Source organism: Porites lutea, chromosome 14 (assembly GCF_958299795.1).
Source record: "Porites lutea chromosome 14, jaPorLute2.1, whole genome shotgun sequence".
In the NCBI taxonomy this organism is placed as follows: Eukaryota; Metazoa; Cnidaria; class Anthozoa; order Scleractinia; family Poritidae; genus Porites; species Porites lutea.
This window is the reverse complement of record NC_133214.1, coordinates 20294792-20321823: the sequence shown is the minus strand read 5'-3', so window position 1 is coordinate 20321823 and position 27032 is coordinate 20294792. Positions and strand designations below refer to the sequence as shown.

Genomic DNA, 27032 nt, shown 5'->3' with positions numbered 1-27032 from the left:
ATACACCTTTTTTTTGTTTCGTCTATTCAGACATGTAAATGAGTAAAGCGGATATTTCAATCTCCAGTAACCTAGTTTTTCTCGGTTAAAGTACCCGCTTTGTGAAAAAGGGTCATCTAGCTTTCCCAGCTCCTCCGAAATGATCAAACGTTTAGACAATAGTTCACGACTAGGGGTATTTTTTTATGTTTGATCACGCGTGTCGAACAATAGACTGCTTTGCATTACGCAACACAGCCGGTGCTGAAGATTCATTCAAGATTTACGAGCCATGTACATTACTAAGATTTAGACGTTTCAAAGTGAAATTGTGTTAACTTTGGGACACTTCTTACTTCTTTAAGTTCTTGTATTATTTACAGTTTGATTTAATTTGAAATAGTCGTCAGTAAATTAGTTTTCATGGTTGTCACAGATACCGGCTCCTTGTGACTTCCCATTATCCATTCACCTTGAATAACCTTGATGCAAACGACCTCGTGAAACACGCGGCCTTTTCTTTGCCCTGATTGGCTGGCGTGTGTGATTGGAAAAGTTTGTGAAAATGTATACCAGACTGTTTTGTGTAAAACCGGCCACCTGACATGCAAATACACAACAACCTTTGTGCTCGCATGAATTTAGAATAGCTGTTTCTCGATCAGTTTTCTTTCGATCAGTTTTCGTTTTTCACCGAGAGGCAAAGAGCTCTCAAGATAAACTGTTGTTTAATTTGCGACGAACCTGCTTGATAAAACAATGCCGGCGAGCTTCGTAACACTCAAGAAAAAACCAAGACCAACAGTGGACCCACCATTCACACTGAAAGAATTAAAAGCGGCTATTCCCGCACACTGCTTCGAGCGATCGACTTTGAAATCCTTTTCCTATGTGGCTCTGGATCTGTCTGTTGCCTGGTTCCTTTTTTTCTGCACGGGATATTTCAGTCATCCTTATTTACCTTCATTTGCTGGATACATTTTGTGGCCAATTTATTGGATCTGTCAAGGCTGTGTGTGTACCGGCATTTGGGTTTTAGCCCACGAGTGTGGCCACTATTCGTTCTCCAACAGTAAAATAGTCTGTGACTTTACTGGTCTTGCCTTACACACGGCTCTCTTGGTGCCGTACCATTCATGGCGAATTAGTCACGCAAAGCATCACCGTGGCACCAACGATATGGACCGTGACGAGGTGTTCGTACCAAGTACCAAAGCCGAGTTTAGCCAAGCAGGTTTGGCAGCTCTTTCCCCCGGATGGAACGTCTTAGGGTTGTTGAAGCTATCCTTATTTGGATGGCCCGCTTATTTGCTCTTTCACGTCACGGGCCGGAAGTATCACACGCACACAGATCACTTCAATCCGAAGAGTCCCATTTTCAGCGACAAAGAGTACAGAGATATCGTCATTAGTGATATCGCTTTAGTTGCGTGGATCAGTTTCCTTGGATATCTGGCCTACGTCAACTCCGCCATGTGGTTACTCAAAGTCTACATCATCCCTTATCTCATTGTTAACTTCTGGCTAGTCTTCATAACGGATTTACAGCACTCTGACGCTGCCGTGCCGCATTACAGGGGTAAACAATGGAACTGGCTCAAAGGTGCTCTGTGTACAGTCGATCGTGATTACGGTATTTTGAATTATGTGTTTCACCATATCGGGGACACCCATATAGCGCATCATCTTTTCTCGCACATGCCACATTACCACGCGGTTGAGGCTACGAAGTACTTAAAGAAGGCTTTAGGTGAATATTATTACAGAGATGACACACCCATATTCAAGGCTATGTGGCTCACAGGAAGGTACTGTCGTTACGTAGACGACTCAGGGGACATTTTGTGGTATAAACATGACTAACAAAACTTCTTCTGCTTTGTACCACCTTAAATGTTGTTTCCTTAAAAATTTAGAGAGTCAATAGGACTGAATTACAAGAAGATCTCACCAGGGTATAGTGTATGATCTTACCGGGACACTAACAATATCAAGACACACAATTAAAAGAAAAGGTTATGGTCTTGGAAAAGAAATGCTTTTATATAGAAATCAATCTGGATAATTTGTGTGTGGATATTCAGGGACTAACAGGGTCTGGTGAAAGCAAATTGACCAAAACTTACTTTGCTACAAACGAATTTTTCTAACATTACTTCTCTCCGAGATTGTCACAGAATAGTCTAGTATGTTTTCGTTTGGAAAACACACAGGCTTGTAGGTCGAAGTATATGATACGTTGTTTGATTGGATAGATTACCAATGCTGTGAGTTAAAAGTGAATTAAATTTAGTAGGATATCAGTAACTTTTCAGCTATTTTATGTAAGATAATAAAAGAGAGAGAACTGATTAACTCGATGCTTTAATTTTTTTAAAATCTTCAGTTTCTTCTAGTATTCCGTTGTTTGTGTCAAATAAACGTCAATCCCGGCCAGCCTAAGCCTGGGACCCGATTCATAAATTTCTAAAGAAGTTTTTATAGAATATTGTAAACTGATGAATGTGTTTATGTGTAAAAAGACTGTTGCAAAATGTTTATTGTTAAAAAGTAATAACAAAGACGGCAATTGCTTTATGGTGCTGGTTCATTATCACCACCGGACAAGATTATACATACTAAGTAGGATTTTGGTCATGTCAAAATAAGTGAGTTGCGTCTGCGTGGGAGGCCAGCAGAGGAAATACTAAAGCCATGTTTACTCGAGTTTACTCAAACCAACTTATGCCTTTTCACCTAACGTGTGATCAGGCTTTTCTCTCTCTTTCTCTCTCTTTTTTTTTTGTTAATAGAGATATCATGATCGCAAGCGAATCTTCACCTGTCACACGAAAATGTTATTTATTCGTTTACAAATTTTTGCAAGTCACTGTCTCTTGGTTTTTCTTTCCGAGCGGCCGTAAGTGAACAGAAGCATCCCTCGCGCCTTTTTACAGGAGTTCATATAGACAAACAAGCAGGAAAAAAGTTAACAAACAAAACAAAAAAGAGGAGACAGCGAAATGGCGAGAGAACGCGTTCTAACTAGTTCCTACTCCCTTCCCTCCTTTTTCGTTTTACGCTTCGTTTCTCTTTTGCTACCGCTTCCCGCAATCTGAACACCTGCAACAGGTTATAAAGGTATACGATTTTATCTATGTGCAAACGCAATTGGACTGAACCGTGGATATAGACTAAAACCGATCACGACACCTCCTTTTGCGCAAATTTCCTCACGTTGCGATGACTACGGGATTGAACATTACTTCTGACATTATTGGCTAAGTTTGTCGTGACTGCAGGCCAAAGTAACTATATTTAGTTTCGGCTTAAAGCATCTCACAACCTTTTTATTTTGTTTTGTTATTGATATTAGCCGGTTGCCAGTGGCTCGCGACTCTAATCTCAAGGAGACAAATCAAAATAATAGCTGAAACTTGTCAGTTTTGAAACCAAAATGTTTTGAGAAATTTTTCGAAAGATGCCCTGAAATATTCGATTGCGTGTTATGAGTAGTTAGTTAATTTTTGTCAGAAGCTTTTACGTCTCAGCCTGTCATGCTTTAGAACTGAGCAAAGTCTATTCAAGTGACAAAGGTTCAACTGAGATCGTAGGAAAGTTCAAAGTTAACATCAAAACCTGATTGCGCCTCTGCCTGAACGATAGGGGGTGAAGTTCGTCCGAAAAATTGTAAGCTTAAATCTGGATATGCAAAACAACTGTTTATTAGATTTAACTCCTAAGAGGAACATTTTTCATCCTTATTTACATTAGTAAGATTAACAAGAAACAAAACTTTCCGGGTCTAAGAAGAAATAAGTGACTTTTTTCCGGAATTTAAAATTCTCATTTTAATTCGCAAGCAGGTCAATATTCCGGTTAATTGTAAATAATAAAATGAATTCATAACCCTCAAAAGTCGTAACTGTAATTACTTCATACACCTCTAAGTAGGTTTATCAAACATTCGTCTTTGAAACAAAGGAGAATAAATTATGGCCCTATTACAAGCTGTTATTTAAACAGCCTACGCTAAAAATATCATTTCTCGAGGCAAAGAATACTGTGTTTTAATCATTAGAGAGTAACTCCCTCGCTGTTTTGACGTTGTGTCAGCTCAGTATGATAGAGCTTTAACCCAACTGAGATACAAATATAGCTTTCAAAAGGATTGAACGAAAAGTCAGTTTTCAAGGTTATTGCACGGGAAGTCAAACCAACAATCTCGTGGACTGACCTTTGATCCTTGGTATCTCCTTCTACTACGTTTTCGTCGACTGTATTCCCGAGACTGAAGGTAAGGACGCCTGAGTTTGTGGTGGAATTATAGCTTCAATGCTTCTTCTCGCTGACCATTATAAGGAGCAAAAGATTTAGCAAATGTTTTGCCGAGGCGAAAAACACGACCGTTTTATAAGACCATTACCATCGAGTATAACAACGACTTAAAAGACACCACCAAAAACTGAAATGAATCAATAATCAGTAGGTCGTTATCAATTTTAGAATCCCAGTAAGTTATTTAAAATTTTCCTTGGACTGTTGATGAAATATTAGGTTTAATGGCGCATGTCCGTGATATGGTATACACAAGCGAATGGCTGCGCTGTTGATTTCGGCAAATTACAGCGTAAAAGCCCTAACTAGTATCTGCACTTAACTATTAATACTTGTCGATCCTCGTTTTATCAGATACACAAAACATTACCAGCAGATACTCGTGCTGATTTTCGGTTCGCTTTAATCCAAACCAATTCGAGAAGCTTTAATTGCTAAAATCTTGATTAAACAATATTTTTATAAGCTACGCTCGGAACATTTGCGTGTTTCCCAGGGAATGCAAACATCTTTTCGACGGGCTAATTTTCTTACAGATTTTCTCTGTTCAACTTGTGTCGATGTAAAATCAAGAGAATCGCACTTCCTTAAACTGAACGAGTTAATTTCGTTCCCAAGGTTCTCTCCAACGTGGGGACGAGTAGGATCAATGCCTGGATCAGGAATGCGACCATTGTGAAGTCACGTGACATAATCAAGTCAAGTTAGCGCTTCGACAACGATAATCCGGCGTTTTTAAAAATGTCCACTCTGTTGACCGTTTTCAAAAACCTGCATTTTTGGTGCTCGAAAACGCCGTTTACATGTTGACGGAAGGCTAAAACGAAGAAAAATATCTCCGTTTTTGAAAATTTCCGGATACGTGTGGAATGGGCCCCTGAACAGTTTGGCCATGCCACCCATGCTATCTCCATTTAGTCAGGACTATAGCTGAAAGTTTCAAAGTTTATGTGCCATTGCGAAACATCTCCATTTTCAATGCTAAAAGGTGTAGGATAATTGTACAGAGTAGTCAAATCGTGTTTTTCCCGGGAAAATCAAATCTCTCGTTTTGCAGAGGACGTATATATCGTCATCCACTGACAATTTGATTTAGTTGAAAGTAAGTAACCGTGAAGAAGTCGAAAATTACTGCTATTCCATGGATTACCATTTTTATTGTCTTCCAGTAAACAGGAGATTCATTATTCTAGGTTGCTTATTGTTAGCTATCCAGTAAAGGAAACCAATCATTTAAAGTTGCTTTCTTTATCTCAACGACACTTCTAGCAACTGGGATTATTCACTATAATTGTAGTTATACCTTGCGATTTCATTCGGAAGACACTCAGCCGATAACCTCTTCTTTTGTTTTGCCAAGTAATGAACCCTCAAAGCATTATCTTATAGGAGATTAATGGCAATTTTATTTTTAGCTATCATGGTATTCAATCTTTACATAATATTTACTTTTTTTAAGGAGTAATCCAAAACGACAGCGTTTTACGTTGATACATGAAGGCCAAATATGGTCACTTCACCAATCACTGCGGATATTGATTTGCCGCGCAAACGGTGAAAATTTTTATCCGTGTCAATCTTGTTAAGATTTGAATAAAGGTATTCTCGCGCTTGCTTTTATGTCATTAAAGTCGCCAAAAATAAATTATATTGTCCTTATGGAAAAGAAGACACTTACTTTCTGTCAATAACTGACAAAGCAATGTGTTAAGTTATTCATATTCAAAAGCAAATCCAGCGTAAAGCTGTCTCGCTCAACCGAAGAGCTGAAAGATTTGCAAACTTAAAGAACAACAAAAATTACATATAATTTAAACTGAATAACTCTTCGCAGAAAAGGTAAGTCTTGACTATTATCCATGGCAACGTGAAATTGTTAGCGGTTTTTCTACATCAACAGCGAAAATTTTCTGACAATAATCTTTTTCGCAAATTTTCTGACCATTTGAAAGCAATTCAGGGCTTAGTATATGCACGAAAAGGTACAAATCAGTAGATTTATAATAACTATTCTCTTTTTCTAAGGATTGTTCAGTTTGAACATAACACATTACAGAAAAACTTCGAGCAAACAGAATAAACATGGTGAAATATTTGTGACAGTTATCATCCCTATTAGTTGCATAACCTTTGAAGTTTGACTGAAAACGTTGTAAAAGAATAATATCTTTAGGCTGTTAACCTGTTATGTTTTTAAACCTTGCTTCTTGTCGATATGCCTTATAATTTTGCTGTTTTTACTCTATTTCCCGAAACAAATTTATCCTAAAATTTTTTAGACGGAAACATTTTCGAACGTGCACATTTCTTTGTCCGAAAGTTTATCCGTCCAAACATCTTTAGCGTTCGATAAATATGCACAATGAAACGGAAAAAGTAGGGTAAGAATCAGTACTATGAACCGAAACTTTCATTCTGTTCACTTGGAGATAATATTGCCATTGAATATACTGATTTACTCGACTGCCCTGTCGGCTCTGTTTAGAGGGCAATTGCACGCTTACTAGCTAGGAAAAGACAAGACAAAACTTCGCAGAAGGCCAGCCATGCAAGACATTTACTTCGGTTTCTCCGGCGCCAAGGGTTTACTTGCAAATTATAAACTTAGATCTAGCATTTGAGGAGAAAGGAGCTGAGAGCATAATACAACTTTTCGTTTTCATAACGGCCAGATAATGTTATGGACGCGAAATGAATTTACAAAACTGTAATTGTTTGACCCACTGTCGCGTCATTGTCGGTACCTCTGTTCTTAAAACAACAGAGTACTTCCATCAAAAGCATTAGTCTTTGCGGATTAACTCCAAAATGACAGAAAGACTATATTTGTCAGCTGTTTGATTAAAGACCTTTCAAAGTGGTATTTTCGTTTAGTAATTTTTAAAACTCGAATATGTATAGCCCTCTATGGATCAAAGGTTGAAATTTCATTAACAGTCGATTAAGTTTCTTTTGCTTCCTGAGTAATGTACCGGTAGGAAAATGCTTGTTTCTAAAGCTGAATCTCGCCCATGAATATAGCAGGGTCATTCAAAGACACTGTTACATAGGTTTCGTGTAAAAAAGATCTCAAGCACTCATTTCCCGTCGCGGTATACTATTGTTCATTATGCTGTTCTAAATGATTTAAAATCTTGTATCCTTTGATAAAACTATCGAAGTAGGTTGTTGTCAGTCAAAATTATTGAACGCTACTACCCAATCGGAATATCAGTTATCGCAGAATTCCATCGATCCTGATCAGATTCATGTCGGGTTGTTCGCAACGCAAACAGATTCATAATATTTATCAATTGAAAGCACTTTCACACTTTCTTCCACTGGATTAGCTAATTACGATGTTTGTTATCAATACAATTTTGTTTTTAGTAGTGCGAGTAACACACAGCAATTAATGATGATGTCCTTGATGGCGGAATTATGCTTGTTGTCGCTGCAATGAAGAAGGCGCCTTTTGGGTCCAGTATTGATTGTCAATTGTTTTGATGCGAAATGTATATTTTTTCTTAGTTCAACTGCGCTTCAAGAGACAAGTAACTTGTGCGAACTTCTATAAACCGCGCTTGTGTATATAGTGTATAGTGTATTGTGTATTTGTTTCACAAAGTGCTTACCAAGATAAGATTTGTGTATCCAATACAATGAAAACCGCTTTCAGGGTTTAATGAACTTTTCAGTGGAAAATACATCTTATTAAATGATCAAGAACACCATTCAAAACTGAGTCTTAGTAAAATTTGTAAATTGATAAGAGTTTTTAGCTGACCTGACCATTTCATAAACCTAAAATAGAACATTTTATATTTTCTATAGCTATCATGAGGATGAGATAACTAATGAGAGAAAAAGACAAACTATAATAAAAATGCGATTAAAATGACACTGCACGTTCCAAGACTAATCGGGCATGCAGCCAAGAAGTATACAGTTTTGATAAATGAAAAACTTTCATATCAAAAGAACTCTTTCAAATTGAGCGAAATCTGCTTCACTCATCAGTTACATTAAATGATTTTTTTACTCGCAAGATTTTTACAGTTATTTGGCATCTGATAAGTGGTGCGATCGAGTCCGCTTCTACAGTGTATCTCTTGTTATAAAATAGTAATAGTTCTCCCTATCGACAACTAGGAAACATAATAGTGATTAAGTAAGGAGAACGTCTGTGCTAAATTTGAATTAAACGGGCTAAACTGATCGTGCTCATCCGTCGATGTTTCTTTTTAATTTTTTTAGAGCTTCTCTCACTCGATGTAAACGTTGAAAAAATACAATGACGCAAAATACATACTGTTTTTCAATTATGCAATGATTCGCCGGCGGACTAGGCATCTCCACATCAGTATCTCTTGTTGAATAGGCTTGTGTAAAGTTAGCATAAGTGCAGTAGAAGTGGAAAAAGCTGTTATTGCATTGGTTATTCACCGGTCCAAGGGAAAAATGTCCGTCAATTGGAACCCGATAAGTCCTACATCCATCATTCTTCCCTCTTTGTACGACAAGTCAATGAAAAATGCTGGTCATCGTCTACAATGAGCATACCTTTTTTCCAAATGCTACATGTGGCGAAATTTTACGCGTATATACGACTCAAACCTTGCCATTGGTAAGGAAAATTATGTCTACAAATGCGTCACATAGGCAGACAAGTATACTGTTTTTCTTGATTTGAAAAAACTTACGTGTACCGCGTAGGCCAATACTTTGCCTTATCACGCCGGAAATGGTGGGTGGTAAGTGTATTTGACAATTCTCTGACGTATCCTTTTGTGATGCAAGCTTACGGTGATCCTGTGCTGTTAAAATGAAGGATTTGGACTGCTTAACTGTTAAAAAGCTCTTAAGCTCGTCAAAAACAGTTGTTTGCATGCTTGCTTACATACTTAGGCGGTTCATGAAGTAAAATCACATGCAGTAAGTGAAGCCAAAAGCTGCCAGTGAAGTGGAGCAAATGCTAGTGCCGTACAGAACTTATTTCACGCCAAGAGAATACTGAATTTATACTTGCTGTGTCTTTTCCATAAAAGAGGTGAGCTTCATGATCTAAACTTGAATTGACTTTGGAATTAAATGCAAAAAGACGTTTTTGATATCTTAACCGTCAAGATAATTCAATGACTAATAGATTTTTCAAGTTGCTTAGGACGTTTTATGTTGTTAGTAGCATGTTTTACAGGTACACACAGTAGATCACCAGTACAATTTAGATAAATGTATGAGTATCTATCACAAGTCAAGGAAGGATCAAAGGCTCTCCACTTAAAAACTGTATTTTTATTATTCTTTTTTTTGCATATGAGAGATCATCATTGAAAGTGACCCGTGCTTAGTTTTATAGTACGTGGTGTGAATATTCATTGCATGTTATACTCTATTGAGCCAGGAATTTGCTCTAATCTTGTCTCAAACACCGAGAAATATTTTCCAAATACGTATAAGTGCAAGATAATTATATTTGCAACATGACGTTTTATTTCTAAGGTGAAGCTGTTGGCAAAAACGTAAAATGGAAACGTCTAGACTTGAAAAGGAAAACATCGAGATCGTATTCTTACGTAATTTGGAGTGTTTTCGTCAGTATCCTGTATTTGTTATTCATATCAAACAACAAAAAACTCTGGTGACGTCACGAACGGGTTGATATGGATTTTAAATCAGTCATGTAGAAATAGAGGAATAACTTACTCCGGCCATTAAAAAAGTAATTTTTTACGCTGGTAATCCTTGTTTACAAAATGAAATGATTAAATACAGGAATAAATAAGAAAAGAACGATCGAATGAAGTGATAAAAATATCACCGCATTTGTAGATATGGTTTATACCAAAATCTTAGCACTCAGCTCCCCAGTGAAAATATATTGTGAAATTATAAGCTGAAATTTCTTATTTTTTCTCTTTTTATCGTTTAACAAGACTGAAAGAAGTATGTATGTCAGCTGCTCTATCAGTCTGTCTGTCTGTGTGACTGTGAGTCCGTCAGCTGGTCGGTCAAAAAGAAAACCAATGAGTTTGTTTCTTTCAAACAAATACAGACTTTCACCTGTAGTACACAGAAACCCATGGAAAACAACCAAGCGAATACGGTGGATCCCGTGTCAACCTTAATTTTTTTAGAAGAAAGACGGTCTTCACTCTTTTATTGCAGAGCAGTCTAACCCCAATGAAGTGACGTCATGTCTGATTATGAGCGTACTCGACACTTCCGTTCCCATTCCCTGAAGCCACTTAAGCAGCCTAGCTTGCTTACCCAGCGTTCAAAGCGAACCTTAAGCCTTCCAACCAAGCCCGTCATTCCACCACTCATTCATGTTCAACGTTACTATGACAACTGGGAAAGCTTCAGCGACGATGATGAGATGAACGGAGTGACAGAAGAGGAGGCCATGGGTAGGTGTTTTTAAAATCACTGTCTCTAGTTTGTAGTGATAATTTACCCATCACATAAAGAGTTTACTGTAAAATGACAACTCAAGGAACTTTTAAGGAAAATTTCACTTCTTTTTTAAACACCCCCCCCCCCCAAAAAAAAAATAATAATTCCCTTAGCTCTGAAATTCAAAACGCCTCAAGTATTGCTGTGTTCACTTCTTAAATAAATTAATTTTTCTTGGCATAAGCACACTTTACTTCTCTTAATGCTTGACTGCACTTTTTTACTTCTTTTCCTTTTTTCTCGTATTTTCGCATCATTTTTCTCACTTTTTCTTTTTCGTTTTTGCACTTACACGTTCAGCCTTATCCTATTTAATGACTATTTCTATGCTGTAAAGAAGTTGCCAGTATTTGATTATTAAAAAAATGATATATTTTTAAAGGTGGCCGTTTCATAAGCCTTCAAAATTGGCTTCCTTGGTCTCCTTTGCTTCATGTCTCTGAATTTTGTGTAAATATTTAATTTAAATATATAAAAGATAATAAAACAAATAAATATATAAACTCTAGCCTGACTGCGGGTGTTTCTTTCAGCGTGGTACACACCTGTGGTCGGTTTGTCCTGCAGTCTCGTGATGTATTTCTGGTCATGTGCACTGGCATACTATTCAGCGAGTTGATGGTATGTTAAGTCAATTGTTGTCGATGATTTTTATTCAAATACCCGAAATTTCGCCCCTTTTCGCGACGCCACTACTGGTTTTCCCGCGAAAAGACCTCTGAGAAACGACTGCCGAAACACTACCCAGAACTTGGTAGTGCAACCTCATCAGTATGGAATTTCTGTAGTCGTTCCCCATTCTAGTGGGGAGGGTCTCAATGGGGTGGTAGCTTTGACGGTTGATTCTTAATGTCAGAGCTTTGGACGGTTGACGGTTATTAAGTGGAATTTAGTCCAAGAGTTTAAGTAAATGTTAACTTCTGCATAAATTACTATTAAATGTTGTATTTTGGAAGTTGTCTTGGCCTTTCGCTTGTAAACTTTCAATTATTATTTATTCAATTATAAGTAAGTTGTGTGGTCTTGTTATATCTAGAACGAGTGTTTCGAGAACATGGGGACTGGTTTTTCCAGTTTAGAGATTCTTAAGGAGCCAGCCGAATCCCTTGAAGATCAGCTGAAATAGTGGAATTTGAGATACCTTAAAACATTTTTACGATTAATATTAATCTGCATTTTTAACCCTTTCACTGCCAAATGTAGCCAAAGGCAAATTTGGACCAAATTTGCCAATTTCATTTTGTAAAATTTTGAAAAACAAATAGCAGAATGTGACAGTACAGGCAGAGAGCTGTCATGTGAATGGCCACATCATACGATTTCGTCCTAAGACTCAAAAGTTAGAGTCGCCTTACAAAATTCCATCAAGAACTTCGGCAGTGACCGTTGACGGTTACATTTTATGCCGTTTGACGGCTAACGGTTAACCTTATTGACGCCCTCATACAGTAATTTCGCGGAGAAACCAGTAGTGGTGTCGCACAATTTCGGCTGTTTTCTGAAATATAATGGACCCATCCCAAAAAAGGTTTGAGAAGTTTTTCTATCTTGTACTACCAAATGATATATTTAATAAAACTTTGGTTTGCTCTTGGCGAAGGTTTAGCTAGCTATCGTAACACTGGTGCGCGACCTACTAAAGAACGTTATAAAATGAATTTTAATTACAATTTGTTCCTCTTTCAGGCTCTTCACTGATTTGCTCAGTTGTCATAAAACCAAGCATTGAACTGAGTTTAAAAAAAAGCAGGAAACCAAAGAAAGACAAGAATTTAGCAAAGAATACTGCCATTAGAGCAGAAATGGAAAGACATGAGTTCGACAAAAGGCTGAGAAAAGAACATGGACGGAATCGGGCCCAGAGGACTCAGATTAAAGAGCGGAGCTGCCATGCAGGGGATCGCTATTTATGAAACTAAAATTTTTGCATAAAGTTGTTTACACAAAGCTCGATATGGGACTGTATCCATTGCTTCCTCTTTCTAAACATCTGGAGAATCAAAAATGACGATTTACAAACAAAGGGAAATTTATAATAGTAAATTATGTCAAAAGATAATTTATTTGACGTTACCTCTTCGCGCTCAGCTTCACAGGCTGTGACGCACTCCTTTCATCTACTCCTTTCCCTAGCGACTAGCCTCGCCTCCTTTTGTGTATACCATCCTTTCGTGTCCCTCTCTTTACACACCGTCAGTGGCCATGTGTTTTTCAGTCTTTCTAACCTTCCTTCCCCCAACTCCACACACTCACACACGACTTTAGGGCCAAAGATAAAAGACCAAGACTAACAATAATAAGTAAGCTGCAAACACTAGATGAATGTCAAGCGACGCCCGTTTTCTTTTTCCTTTTTATTTCTTTTTTTTTTTTTTTTTTTTTTTGACCGCTGTTTTTCTAGCGATGAATTTCGCGGACCTTAAATAAGTTAATCAAGGCTACTAAGCATTGGTTTTATGAGGTATCATTTTCTGCACTGCGGAATGCAGATTTCATTATCAGTTCGACTCTGAGAAGAATTAATTTTGTTGAGTTGTCAAGGTCGAATACAAGACCGTCTGCTGGCACACTAAAGTGTGTCCACCTTTGTGCTCAACCACAACAGAATTATAGGTGTCCTTTCCACTCTTGGTGGCGCAAAGACGAATACAACTGTAACACTCCCTTCACCATCGAGAGTACAAAAGGAAGACTTTTGTTACTATAACGCGCTCTCTGTAGCGATTGCCCGATTTCTTCTTTCTCCTGATTATTTTTGTTTATTTTTAAGACAACTTTTTAAAAAAGTTTGGCATAGTGACGTCATTAGAAACAATGGTCGAGCCATTTTAAATTAGAATTAGTGTTTTTAGCTCCTTTGGGCAATAAAAATGTGAGGGACACGTCAAATGACATTAAGGGGGCAAAATGTCGAATATACGTGTGTGGAAGAAAAATCGACGGTGTAGGCATGACAGTTTTAAATATTAATTTTCGCTCCCCGCAAATTCGCCGTTTTAAATCAAGTCCAACTGTTTTAAGTGGAAATTATAGTGGCTTGGATCATTTTGCCTGCTATATATAAGTCATCTTCATATTTTTTTAATTTTTTGAATTAATATGACTTTAAGAGAGTTCTGAATACCTCTCACATCAGAAAGTTACTGTTTTTACCGACTCAGTATTTGCGTGATATTTTGCTCGAATTTTATTCAGCCTGACAGCCATTATAAAGCGGGACGTTGTCAACCTACAGTTCCTTAAAATCTATCACTTTTAAGTTAATGACAAGAAACGCTTTGTGATTTGTTTACGCGGTTTTTCATCTGTCATGTTATATCCACGTGAATATTATGCTCGAAAACATATGGCCCGCAGTGTTTAGCGACAAGTCAGCCTTTTGTTATGCGGGAGATCAGGGTTTCCCATTTGAAGCGTTACTGAACTCGAGGTAAGGCTTTTTTTTACATGCAAATGATGTTATTTATGCACATTTCACTCTTTTTATGAGTAACAAAGCCTTCGATCTCAAATTCTTATTGTTCGTCAAACTCAATTAGTTCGTGATTGCTATTTTCAGCTTGCGTGTATGTAATTCACGCCATATAAAAACATGAGATATATGTTATATTTCTTTCGCCTACTCTTGAAACTGCAAATCAGATTCCAAAATAAGTTTCAATCTGTTGTTTCGCTAGGAAACCTTCTTTTAACGAACGTCTTTCAGTAACAATGGTCAAATCAGTCACTTTAGGCATTCTCCTAAAGAAAATTCAGCCCTCTATTTTGGCGTTGGCGGATAAAGCCCCCGGATACGAGAATGTCAACTGGGCGTAAATACTTGCTAAATTCCAACAATGTATTTTAAAACAACATCATTCATTGCCTGACAGACTTAGTTGTTGCTTGCAATTTTTGTCGTTCCATTTTAATTTCTATTTTACTTTTTAGCCCGGTCCCTTTTTTATTTGGATACGTTTCTACTTTCAGCGCCGTGGCATAGCTCTCAATGACGTCATATCGGAGGTAAATACAGATGTTATCACACATCGACGTCAAAAATTAATATATTATTCTACTCAGAGAAATAAATCAAATCAGAAAAGATAATTTGGAATGGCACTTTCCGACATAAACGACAAGACTATGTTCACATCGAGGGCTTCAAGTAAATATAATGCAAACAAAAATTATTTGATTTTGTGTAAGACTTTAAAGTTGTACCTATAATCCGGAGCTGATACAGCACATTATTTACGTTCTACTTATAATATTTACATTTTATCTTTTTGATGGGTAATTAATCTATTTTTGTCTGTGCAACAATACCTTTCGAGCTTGAGAAAGACCAATGTTTTAGCCACAGCGCTCCACCGTGTCACGTTGAGATAATGTTTCAGGGTTTCGAGTAAATTCTGCCGTGGGAGAAAGATTTACAATTTCAAAAAAGCGTTGAAACTTTTTTTTTCACTTGAAGAACCAAGTTAAGTTTCTCCCTTTGCTCTTGAACGCTTTACTATACGACATTCAATGAAATCGCAAACATCCTAAACCACGTTCACGGTTTGTTTCCTCTTTCCAGGAATTAGTTGATGTCTTATCGGTTCATTTTCGTTCTCATCTGCTCTTTGTAGAGGGTGATACCGCAAATTGCTTCAAAGAAACATGTCCGACCGTGTGGCGCTTCCTCTACCCTCAGGCAACGTACAAACACGTGTCTTTCGGAGCAATTCTTTCAACCCCCCTCCACCGCTGGGATGTCATCGCTCTCGAAGAACGCTAAGTCTTCCTTCACGAGAGAAGCCACTCATTCCTCCGGTAATTTCGGAAAATCCCGAATGTTCCCGACAAGAAAGCGAACAGTATCGTCAGGAAATATTGACGCAGCCGCAGCAACCGCAAATACTAATAGACTGTTGCGAACACGAAGTTGGTGAGCAATTATATATTTTGGGGTGATATAGACAGTGAGATCTACTCAAATTCCGTGCCAGAATGCATGCATTTCATCCTCTTTCTTATCGTAGAAAGATTTTTACGTAAAAAAACATTGTGTTAAGAAGTAAATTGACTGAATTTAGTTAAAAGCACGACCACTACTGCATAAAGAAGGCCTCCAGTCGTAGGGGTATAACGAATTCCATAGCTGAGAAGCCGCCAAAGGTTGTAAGCTCTAAGCGTAGACATGCACAGTTCAGACTACATTTACAACGTTTAATTACGTATTGTTTTTCGTTTAGGTTGGCTTAGTCCTGTCCTAGGATTATTCTTCAGCATTCTACTATACATTTGGGCGTGCCTACTCTCTATATCTGTTCAAGACAAAGACACATTCGCTGTGTAAGAAAAATAAAGCTGGGTGCGGGATATTTTTTTGAGTGAAGGCAGATCAGTGCAAGTTCACAGACCATTGTATTTCCTGCAAGTTCAAATATAAAGATTTGATCTGACAGACTGATCTTGTTCTCGCTGATTGTTATTGTGTCCACAGGATTCTGATCTTTTATCTGCAGTTCTTGAACTGAGTTCACGTAAAGGAATCTGATGAACTAGGCTACTACTGTTTTCGCTGTGATTTTGTTCCTCGGCTTGCGATCCCAGATCTTCTTTTACCGGAGGTCCGCATGGAGAGATTCCGTCTCTCATGTTGATGCTGATGTCATCTTTATTCATTTCATCAGTTGCCAATGCCAAATTTATGTTTCCTTGAAGTTTACACCCAGTGTCCCCATCATTAAGATCAATCCTGATAATTAAAGTACAATAACACGTTAAAAGAAAAGACTATAAAAATGCATCCTTTACAAAATGCAGGAGTCATTATATAACGTGTACTTTCAGGGGCGTACCGTGAGGTTTTGAAAGTGTACGAACGCGGGGAAGAAAAGATGTAGCGCCGAAGGAGGCCCAACCCGGCTAGACGGGTCTAGGGCATGCACCCCCCGTCTCAAATTTAGGGTCTCGGAAATGCCATTCCCCGCGTTTTCCTTCGAACATTTTCAGCAAATTAATACGCAGGAAAATGCAGTAGTTAGTTGTTTATTTTACTCATCTCTAGTGTTGCCGGTAAGGTACAATGTTTGCGAAGAAAAACGGCCATTGACGCCCTCAGAATAATGGAATAATAATAAGATAACTAAGGGATATACTAACACAAACACAACAATATCACGCGAAAAAAAAAATGATAAAAAAATGCTTTTTAAGAAAATAAAAATATATATATGTATTTATTCATATTTCATCTGTACATGTATGCACGGGCGTATGTTCGTATATGGACGCTACGCTCCTGGCTTTCAGGACTTTCGCTTCTTAATATTTAAAGAGTACTAATTTTTGGTGAGAACGTCGGGGACGAACTCCTTTTCGTGTCAGTGTTGGCCACTTTTCTGTTGATGCCACATTTTGTTGGACGTCATTTGTGCCTTATAAGTGAACTGACCTGCAGCAAAAAGGGGTCTATTTTGTTACCCCGTGGTCTGCATTTCGAAAAAAGCCTGAATTGTACCAGTTGTTCATTTTTAATCCATGTTAATACTTAAACCCATTCTCTTTGTTTCCTTGCCCCTTCTTTCGCTTTCAGTTACTTCTCATTTGTTTTTTCTTTTACTGGGCACATACTAGGCTTCGATTTCAGTGAAAAAACCTAATGGATGGTGAAATTATTTAGCAAGAAGTAAGGTTGGGCAGTGGGAATTTTTTTCTGGACAAAAATACTTGATTTTTTGCGTTTTTCTCTGGCTTGCTTGACTGAATTGTGCTCATTTGGGTATGCTAAAAAGTTCTTGTCCCCCGGCACAAGGAAAGTGTCAATGACGTCTTTGAACGGTAACTTTAATGACGTCACAAGTGGTACAAGGCAATACCTTATTGCTTGCGGTGCATGATCCAGTGAGGCAACAATCTCGTCGAATGATGGGCGTTGTGAGGGGTCTGAATGCCAGCATGACGTCATTATCTCAAATCTGTTGAAGCAAGAAACAGTTTCTTAGTGACTCGCGTCAAAAAGCAACTCAAATCTTTTACCAGCATGAAACTGAAAAAATTGCTGAAAAAATACATCTTATCTGGACAGCCATCAGGTTGTTTCAGTCTCTGTCCTGACTTGAGAAATTCTACAACTTCCATTCCTCCCAATCCTGAATACGGCATTAAACCTGAATTGAAAAGTGCGAAAAGAAACTATATTAGACGAGTGATTCCCCATTTCTCTCAGGGATGGTTGTAAAAATTATTAGCGTCCCGCAACTGTTAGCCCGAGATAATCCTTTAATTAATATAAAGAACTTACCTCGAGATTCTATTTCCCATAACACTATGCCAAATGACCAACTGCAAAAGAAAGTCGTTCTATCACTAAAGTAAATAAGCCATTTCCGAGTTCCCCAGGGCCTCTGTATCAAAACGAGGCTAAATGCTCAGCCTTTGATTTGGAAATGATTTTTCATTCTCAAGCAAGTAAGCCTCATTTTCACAAGAAAGGTTGTGCACTTGGCCTCATTTTGAAAGTGAGAAATTTGGGAACTCGGAAGTGGCCTGTTCTTCAGCTACGTTCGCTGATTTCGACTATGGATTCTTCCATGTTGAAAAACGTAATTACTGGTTAAACTTACACATCAGTTTTTGTGTTGTAGGTGTAATCTTCTAAGGATTCAAGAGCCATCCAACGTACTGGCAACATGCCCTGAAATAATAACAAGAAGAGAGAAACAAGGTGAATGTGTGACCCTGTAGGATTAAATATTTAGCCGTTGTAAATGATGCATCCGATTCACCCCATGTGGGGCAGGGGCGGATCCAGGATTTTTTTAGGAGGGGGTGCACTCGTCTCTTTCTCTACTTCAACACCAATAAACCACATAGTTTTTTTTCGCAGAATACCAGTTGTATTAGAAAACCGCCGGTCATCTCAGGTGGGGGAGGGGGGGGGGCAGGGATGGGTTGGCGCAAATATTGAGGTGGTTCGTTGTAGCCACACACAGGGTTTATTGTGTTACCAGCACTTTGGAAACATTTGAGCATCTGATTGTTTGTAATCTTGTGCCGTGCGTCTTCAGACTAAACACCCAGGTACTGAGGAGAATTAAGAGGTGGCAGAAAAAAATTGATCTGTTTTGACATACACTGTAAACACCTCTAGGATGGCATGAGTTGATAGTGACTAGATATTCTATAGATAAATAAATAGATAGCAGGACAATATTGTCTATGCTGTTATAGACCATAGAAATGAGTGTCAAATGTCAGTCAAAGCTTTGCAGAGAAACCACGAGCCGCTTTAGTACATATATATAACAGAGTGTATTTAAATTACGTACCCCAGACAATGTTTCGTATTCACCACTTTCGTACACATCACGTGACAAACCAAAGTCAGATATCATGGCCACAAAATTCTCGTCTAAAAGGACATTTCGAGCTGCAAGGTCACGATGAACGCACTGCAAAGAAAAACCGTAAACCATTACAGGCGCTCATCAAACCAGAACATCCATTTCTCCAATATCGTAGGACTGGCCCCTATTTACGGGGCTATCTTGAGCTAAGATGTATCCTTAGTATATAGTATTAGCGCATAACGCTTACGAGAGATCGTAGCAAATTCGGCGGGTCCTAGTCAGGGTTTTCACTCATGTGGCCAGCAGCTATGCAAATTTATTGCAACATAAGAAAATATTTACAACTCCCACGGAATTTGTTTGGAAACCGTTTATTATTTTAGGACTTTTGAATTTTGCTACCCTATACTAGACTAAACTCCCCAAATCCCCCCCTACTACTATCTTAGAGTAGCTGTTTTCCAGAAACTACTAAGGTCACTAGCACAGTCCAGCCAAAAGAAAACCGATTTGATTTTTTCTTGAGTGGCAATTCCCAGTCTCCCTAGTCTAGACTACAATCTTTAATCAATTGATCAGTTTCCTGGAAAATGGTACCCTATTCTAGACCCAAGCTCTCTGATTTATATACCTTATCCCAGAGTAAACAGCTTGAAAACCATACCCTTCACAGCGGCACATACCTATATAGTCCATATATGGCAGTACCTCCCCCGCCCGGGACTTGACGTCATATGAAAAGGGTCTATAGATTCATCTTTCGCGCCAAAACACTCTTAGACAACTATAGCGGAACAGGATTTCAAGCATTGGTGGATGAGCTCAGAATAAATAAAGAGATCCGGCAATAAATGAACAAACAAACATTATGAGCCCCTGGACTATTATGAAATCAACTAAGGTCTACTTAATGACTTAATACATTAACACAACGAATGACATAATGATCTCACTGACTTAAAGAAAGAAATATACAATAAATATGCGATATTTACCAGGCGAGAGATCAAGTTGGGTGGATATTGGACAGGACCGCAAGATTGCACCAGATATTTTCTTACGTTAACAAAGCGAGCAATCCCAAGAGGAAAAGATACACCCACCTGGCCCGCCCAAATAGCCGGCCAATCAGAACACAGAATTCGCCTGATATATCGAGTGCAGCGAGATCGAGAATTCAAAATGATCCTAACTGTCCTAATTTCTCCGTTCCTAGAACTTCTTACCCTTTTGTTTGATAGATGTAGCATTCCATTTGCAATATCTCTTGCGATCCTTATTCTTTCACCTCTTGTAAAGCATATTTCCGGTTGGTTTACATTTACGTGAGAATTGTCTCTGCTCTTCTGTAGAAACTTTAACAAGCAGCCATTTTCAGCTAGGCGTAAGACCACTAATGCGGGTTCTGTTCGAAAGAAAGTTCATTGCTTAATTTTTTAGCACGGTTGATCATCACAATTTTAGTACATATTACAAGATACTAAGAAACTCCCCACCTGCCCCTCCCTTAACTAAACGTTGACACTAACTTCTCACTCGGGGCGAAATGGTAATATAGAGGAGAGGTGTTATTAGTTGTCAATAATTTTGAAACTCAAAGGTCATATAAAACAACGGTTAATCTCGAGAGGCTCAGTTTTTAAAAAAAAAATTATCGAGCGGCTTCAAAACTATTGGCTCATTTGTTAAAGTAGACCAAAATATTTTCAAAAACGCCAACAAGAGCACCTCATTGCATGCCAATCACATCCCTCTTTTTTGCGATTGGCTAAAGCTATTTCCATGATCTTTTCAAGCGCGTTTTAAAAGTGAATGAAACTACTATGAGGTAGATAAACTTGCATTTCAAAAGCGCCTCGTTTCCTAAGGATAACGGCTGAACATCAAGATTGTCCAGTTTTATACTGAATTTCCAACCATAAAACTTCATCTCAAGATATCTCGATAACGCTCACACAGATTTCGCTCAAACTTCGCGATTATTGAGGCAGCTATTGGAGGGAAAAGCTCCGCGAACGATTTCCCAATGCTGAGAAATACGACTACAATAAAAATAGGTAATAGCGTTTTTTCCTTGCTATGACAACTTTGATGTCTTTGTAATCCTGATCATAACAAATTTTCATCTTTATCTAATACAGTTGTGTTGGTTATTTTTTCCAAATCTTTGTTAATGGCGACGTAGCTAATGCTCAAACATGGGAGGTATTGACCCCAAAAAACCCCATTGAGCCACCTTCATAGCGTGCCTATCTATATGCTCATGAAAATTAACTTGATGGACGAAATTTACAACCATGAGCAAGTTTAAAATTAAGGTTAGAGATACCTGTTTCTGTACAAGCTCCAATAAGATTTATCACATTGGGATGTTCACCAACTGCAGCCATAATCTCCAGCTCATTCCTCAGGTCACGCTTATCTTTATCTGTTGCATTCTCTAAAATTTTAGAAATATTTTTGCTGCTGATACGAGTCAGACTATAACATTTTTCATACCAAATGTCGCGTTATATTTGCTAAGCAATGCGATTCGAATACCCAAAGTACTGTTTGATCAGTTGTATAAGTTATTAGAAAAACATAAAGTTTAGTAATTGAGGCCTTGGTCAAACAGGAAATTATGTTCTACTATGCACTATTAATGGCTTGGGCAATGTGTTGTTTCCTCAATCATAGACATAAAAAAGTTTACCAAAGATTACCTTTAAGTTTCTTTATAGCACAGTTCCTAAATTGTCCGCTGATCGTGACCTCGCCCTTGAAAACTTCTCCAAATGCCCCTTCACCTAACTTCTCCTTGAACTCGACAGCTGATCTGGGAAGTTCAATCCAATTGCCGCGCTTCCCTAACACAAACTAAAATAACATTTTCGCTCACATTACCGGGCTTTGATTGTTCAAAAGGGGAAGGTGAAGGCATTCAAAGTTATACATTAAAATCGATTGTTTCCAAGCTTTGATGAATATCGCTATAAAGATCACTGTACCTTTTTGTCTTCTCTTGGTTTTGTTTGGCAACATGGCCGAAAAATCAGGCACACGGTAACGATGAATAAGAAAGCCAAACTCAAAGGAAGCACAATTGTGAGGATCAAGTTCTTAATAAATGCATCTGCAAGGTAGACACAATAATCATGAGAGAAACCTGAATTTGTCAAGGTTCTTGTCGTATTTTATGTAATGTTTCTGGTAAATGGAAGAGACAGTTTGTGGAAGTATTTGAAGAAAGTGCACTATCCATTTAGTACACTGTGTGAAGAAACTGGTGGTTGAAGAAAGAAAACGGACGCATTCGCCGTCCCCGAGGCCACTCTTGCTTTTGTCTCCTTTACTGAAGTTAGTACTTTACCTTCTTATGTTAAATTTCAATTCCCTGGTGGGAGAGATGATCAATTATTATTTTTATTGATTGAACAATTATAAGATCAACTAAGCGCGAGGGGGTAGCTAGCCTGCCCACCAATCAAACCCCTTTCAGTGTCTCCTTTGCATGTGTACATTCGCCCCCTCTCCTCAAGAAAAAAATCGGGAAATGTTCCTGAGAGGATGGGGGATGTCTATGCTCAGCCTAGTCTTAAATGTCACTACTCTCATATTCGTATATACAGCACAAAAAAGCAAAATTCCAGTACCCTCTCTTGTGTTTTGAGTCAAAACTACACCATCGGATGTTCCATATTTGTTGATGCTTGACAATCTGATCATGTATTCAGTTGCTGGTTCTAAGTCCTCCATAACCATTCCAGTTTGTGAATAAGGCAAGACTGCCACCTTGGTGAAGCTTGTGGAGCCTTCTTTTCTGCGTTCGACTGAGTAACTTTGAATCTGGAAATCACTTCCATATTTTGGTTTCTCCCACGTTATTACAATGTAACGTGTCTGTACCTTTATTGCCTTTAAACTTCCAGGCGGTGGTGGTTTCTCTTATTGAAAAGAAAAACATAATAAGATTTAGAAAATCGGGTAAACGCATGCATTAATATGTTTTCTGAGGATTGAACCTGAACTCAGCAGCAAAAAGTATGCCGTTGTCTAAGAGTCATCGAGTGTACGTACCTGCAACAATAAGAGCAGTGACGCCCAAACTGTCTTTAAACGAGGGATCCAATCCTTCCATAAAATGAGTCAAAGCCTCAGCTTTTGAAGTAAGTTCATTTACTATAACCAAAACCAACATCTGGGCGTTTACGCTTCCACGACTGGTAATTCAGAAGAGAGAATTGATGACGAAGAAAAATAACAATTAATAGTAACTAGTAGATAGGTAACAAGTAGATAGCGTTGAGAATTAATCCCGTTTTGGTCTAGGTAAGACTAGTTCACCAGTTCAGTTACAGGGGCAAAGGACAGTGACATTTCTTCCAAGGTGAATAATTTAACTATGACAGAGTGCTAAGGAACTTTTTTTCTTCTTTGTCCGAAAATGACCAAACGTTATTCAGAAGATGAGCACTTGAATGACGCCACAAAAACCTTTTGGCTGTACGTGAATTGTCGGAACCAACAAGGCTGACTGATAAGAGGGCAATACTACCTGAAGCTCAAAACTCTGACTTCGTAAATCTTGAATAGAGAAGATTCATTGAACTGAATATTTATCTGCAACGAAAAAGTAGTCTCATTATTTTTTATCAAATTAAACAACGAGAAGTCTTTCCATCTCCTTTCAGAGTGCGCGCGAGCGAGCGCGCTTGACATGACACTACTCTGAGTATGGCGGATCGAAGCGTAAATCAACTTCCAAATAACCATTGCTTGCCTTCGATGTAATATTCCTTTCCATCACTGTAAACTTTTCGCTACTTCTATTAAGTAGATCACTGTGAAAACCAGTGTTAATCACAAGCCTAAAGTTGATGTCAAGAACCATTCTACCTGAAAAGAAGGAAAACCCAGTCTTCAAAATGTAACTGCAACGTCTTTGACTTAAGGTCAGAAATTAAGAGCGAAGCTCATGAAAGCGAAGTTTGTATGGGGTAATGCGATATATTTACTCCCCGATATTCTCGCAAAAGAACCCATAAGGAAATAAGATTTTTTTTTTTGCAGATAAAACTGTGATCTTTCACTGGTGACTAAAAATTTGAAAGCACCTTTCAAAAACACCACGTGAAAAGAGGGTTCTTCACTTTAAAAACTTACTCAGTAACATGAAAGTTCAAAGAGCGTACAATATCACTGAAGCATGCATAAATTGGGCTATCTTCTTTCCGCTGTTTTATGCAAGGATTTAGAGAAGAGAAGTGATAGCGTCACAGATTAAACAAGATTTGTGGTTATGGAATTGTTTAGCATATTCAGAAATTAAGAACAAGATATAAAAGCCCCCTTGCCAACAATCAGCCTGTTTAATAGTGCAAATTGGTGCACTAACCTGCTAACATGCTGATCCACTTAAATAGGCCTGGATTTATATGGAGTCATGAGAACATAACCGTGCTTATATTTTCCCACCAATGTGTACTAACAGGCAAGGGGACTTTTTTATCTTGTTCTTTCTGAATATACCAACCAATCCCATAATTTCAAAAATTTGAATTTTTTTGACGTCACACTTCTGTTCTCTATAACAATATTGAAAAAATTAGTACAGAACAAGAAATCTAAGAGTGCAGAGCCAGGTTGCATATACTTGCCCTTTTGCAAGGTTTGTACAACAATGAGGTTTCCAGGTGGTCCGTGACCTACTTCATTAAAGCCATTTACTTTAAATTCATACGAAGTTAGGAAGTAAAGTCCACTGATCACATATTCTGTGCTGTTACTAGTAACATTCTTTTCAGCATATAGCCGGTATTTAGGGAGTCTGCATATTATCCGGTATCCCAGGAGCTTTCCATTGTGAGAGTGTGGAGGAATACGTTCCCAGGATAAGTGAATTGCAGTTGAGTTGAGAGGATGTCCTCTTAGGAAACTCGGGGCATCAAATGGAACTAGTGAATGGAAATTTTCGCAGACACTCAGTTACACAGAAATGGAGAAGGAAGGGAGGAAGGAAGGAAGGATAAAGAAAAGACGGAAGGGAGGAAAGAATGGGAGGAGCAAGGAAAGGAGAGGCAGGGAGGAAGGAAGGACGGAAGGGTGTGAGCAAGGGAGGGGGACAGAAAGGAAGCTTAAAGGAGGGCAGTTAAGAAACAGGAGAGAAAGGAAAAACGTATTGAGTAAAGGAATGATGTGATGGATGAAACAGTGTACCTCTTGAGCTTTTCCTTGTGAGTCTGTTGGCAAAGTACATCCTTTGGTGTAACTAATCAAATGTATCTCTTTGGAAGCATGCATATTTAACTTATCTTTCTTAAGTTGTAAGATTTTACGGAAACGAAACTTACCTCTTGATGGGCAGCGGGATATGTTGCAGTACTCCCATCGAACCTTAGGGTCAGTGGTATAGCACCAAGGTCCATCCGGGGCACTAGCATCTGGGTTACGACACATACTGGAGTCATTCTGACCATCAACAACATCTTCAGGAATCCGCAGATGACGATGAGGGCATTGCGAAATCCATCGCTGACACGGAAGGCCCGAACGGGTGATACTCACATTGCCACGATATCCAACGCCGCTGCCGTAGTAACAATCTATGAATTGTTTCACAAATTCATTCGCCCCATTTAAGGGAATCCGAATTCCGGAATCCGGGAAATTTTTGCTCGTGGAATCCCGAATCCTGAGCTTTGGATTCCAGAATATTTTTCAAGGAATCTGAATCCCATTTACGATTGGAATCCAGAATCCAAGTTCCACTGACAAATAATCCGGAATTACCTTACATGGGGCGAAACTGAAGACGACCTACTACTTTGGGACACTGAAATACTCAAAATGCATTCCATATTTGTCACCTGACCTCTGAAGAAATGCACTTTATTTCACATTAAATGGTAAGACGCATTCACTTAGCACAATTTGAATTCTCCCTAGCATGTAGGGGAATCCAAGACAGTCTTGGATTCCAAGTACTGGATGGGCCATTTCCGAGTTCACCCAAGCCTCTGTATCAAAACGAGGTTAAGTGCTCAGCCTTTGATATGGAAATAATTTTCATTCTCATGCAAATAACTCATTTTCAGAAGGAAGGTTGTGCACTTGACGTTATTTTAAGAGTGAGGGGCTTTGGAACTCGGAAGTGGCCTATCCACGACGGTCTTGGATTCTAGATTCCTTTGTGGATTCCAGATTCCCTGTTAGTGGAACCTGAATTCCGGATTGCAATCGTTTGTGGGATTCCGGATTCCTTGAGCTGAATTCCTTATTCCAAATCCCAGGATTCCGGATTCAACAATAAAAAATTAACCCGATTTCGGAATCCAGATTAATGCACATGGCGCGATCAGTTTGTCCTGCTAGAATTTTGACACTTGATTAAACTGATTTGGAACTGAAGCTTGTTACTGTTGCTGCGTCCGTGGGAACATAAAAATTTGGTTTAATACACTGATTTCTTCAATAAATTTTGACACCATAAAGAAATTCAAAAAGTGGCATTTCGAGCGTCAATCCCTCGTCAGACACAAAAAAAATGAATTGCATTTACAAACCTGTACTTTTTGTTTCGTCGTCACCTTTAAAAAAGAAAAAGAGAGAAGAAATCTTTAAGCTTGTCTCTTTGTAAAAATAAAAACCTGAAAGCCGCAGGAAATAGAGCAAATAATCACCTGGTAATGCAGGGAGTTGGTAGCATTCTGGTGCCTCTCCTCCATTAGCAGCGGGATATGAGGTGCAATTTAACATATTTTCGACAAAATCAGGGTCTTGTACCGCAATTACCCTCAGCCCGTTTAACAGACTGGAGCACTTTTCATAGGTCACAAATTCACAGGTCTTACGACAAACGCCTTGAGCAAGAGGCTTGTTGAGGGAAGTATCGCACAATGGAAACGTATAGCGGCAGACCATTTCCTTGATGAATAATTTGCATTCTCCTGCTATAAGTCCTAAGAAACCTAGGTACTTTGAAATCATACTCTCGCTTTT

At 38.5% G+C, this 27032-nt stretch overlaps 3 protein-coding genes and 1 long non-coding RNA gene across 4 annotated transcripts; 3 read left to right on the top strand and 1 right to left on the bottom strand.

Annotated features, from left to right (window-relative positions):
- The first annotated feature begins 529 nt into the window (after positions 1–529).
- On the top strand, positions 530–2498 carry LOC140924527 (uncharacterized). The gene has a single exon (XM_073374546.1). It carries the CDS (start codon positions 739–741, stop codon positions 1840–1842), a length of 1104 nt encoding a protein of 367 aa, XP_073230647.1. The 5' UTR covers positions 530–738; the 3' UTR covers positions 1843–2498.
- A 6573-nt stretch (positions 2499–9071) lies between these two features.
- Positions 9072–12652, top strand: LOC140924764 (uncharacterized). The gene is made up of 4 exons (XR_012164336.1): positions 9072–9325; positions 10331–10685; positions 11265–11352; positions 12418–12652. It is a non-coding gene; the product is annotated as an uncharacterized lncRNA (long non-coding RNA).
- Positions 12653–14746: 2094 nt separating this feature from the next.
- LOC140924040 (uncharacterized) lies at positions 14747–16054 on the top strand. The gene is made up of 2 exons (XM_073374042.1): positions 14747–15643; positions 15951–16054. The coding sequence occupies exons 1-2, from the start codon at positions 15376–15378 to the stop codon at positions 16052–16054; spliced, it is 372 nt and encodes a 123-aa protein (XP_073230143.1). The 5' UTR covers positions 14747–15375.
- Positions 15904–27020, bottom strand: LOC140924039 (uncharacterized). The gene is made up of 18 exons (XM_073374041.1): positions 26714–27020; positions 26597–26620; positions 25385–25636; positions 24688–24988; positions 23815–23926; positions 23590–23654; positions 23112–23254; positions 22688–22978; positions 22043–22167; positions 21758–21911; positions 21382–21492; positions 20279–20457; positions 19032–19154; positions 18327–18397; positions 18005–18045; positions 17774–17870; positions 17580–17678; positions 15904–16456 (listed from the first exon to the last, which is right to left on the bottom strand). Exons 1-18 carry the CDS (start codon positions 27018–27020, stop codon positions 16138–16140), a joined length of 2814 nt encoding a protein of 937 aa, XP_073230142.1. The 3' UTR covers positions 15904–16137.
- Positions 27021–27032: the final 12 nt, after the last annotated feature.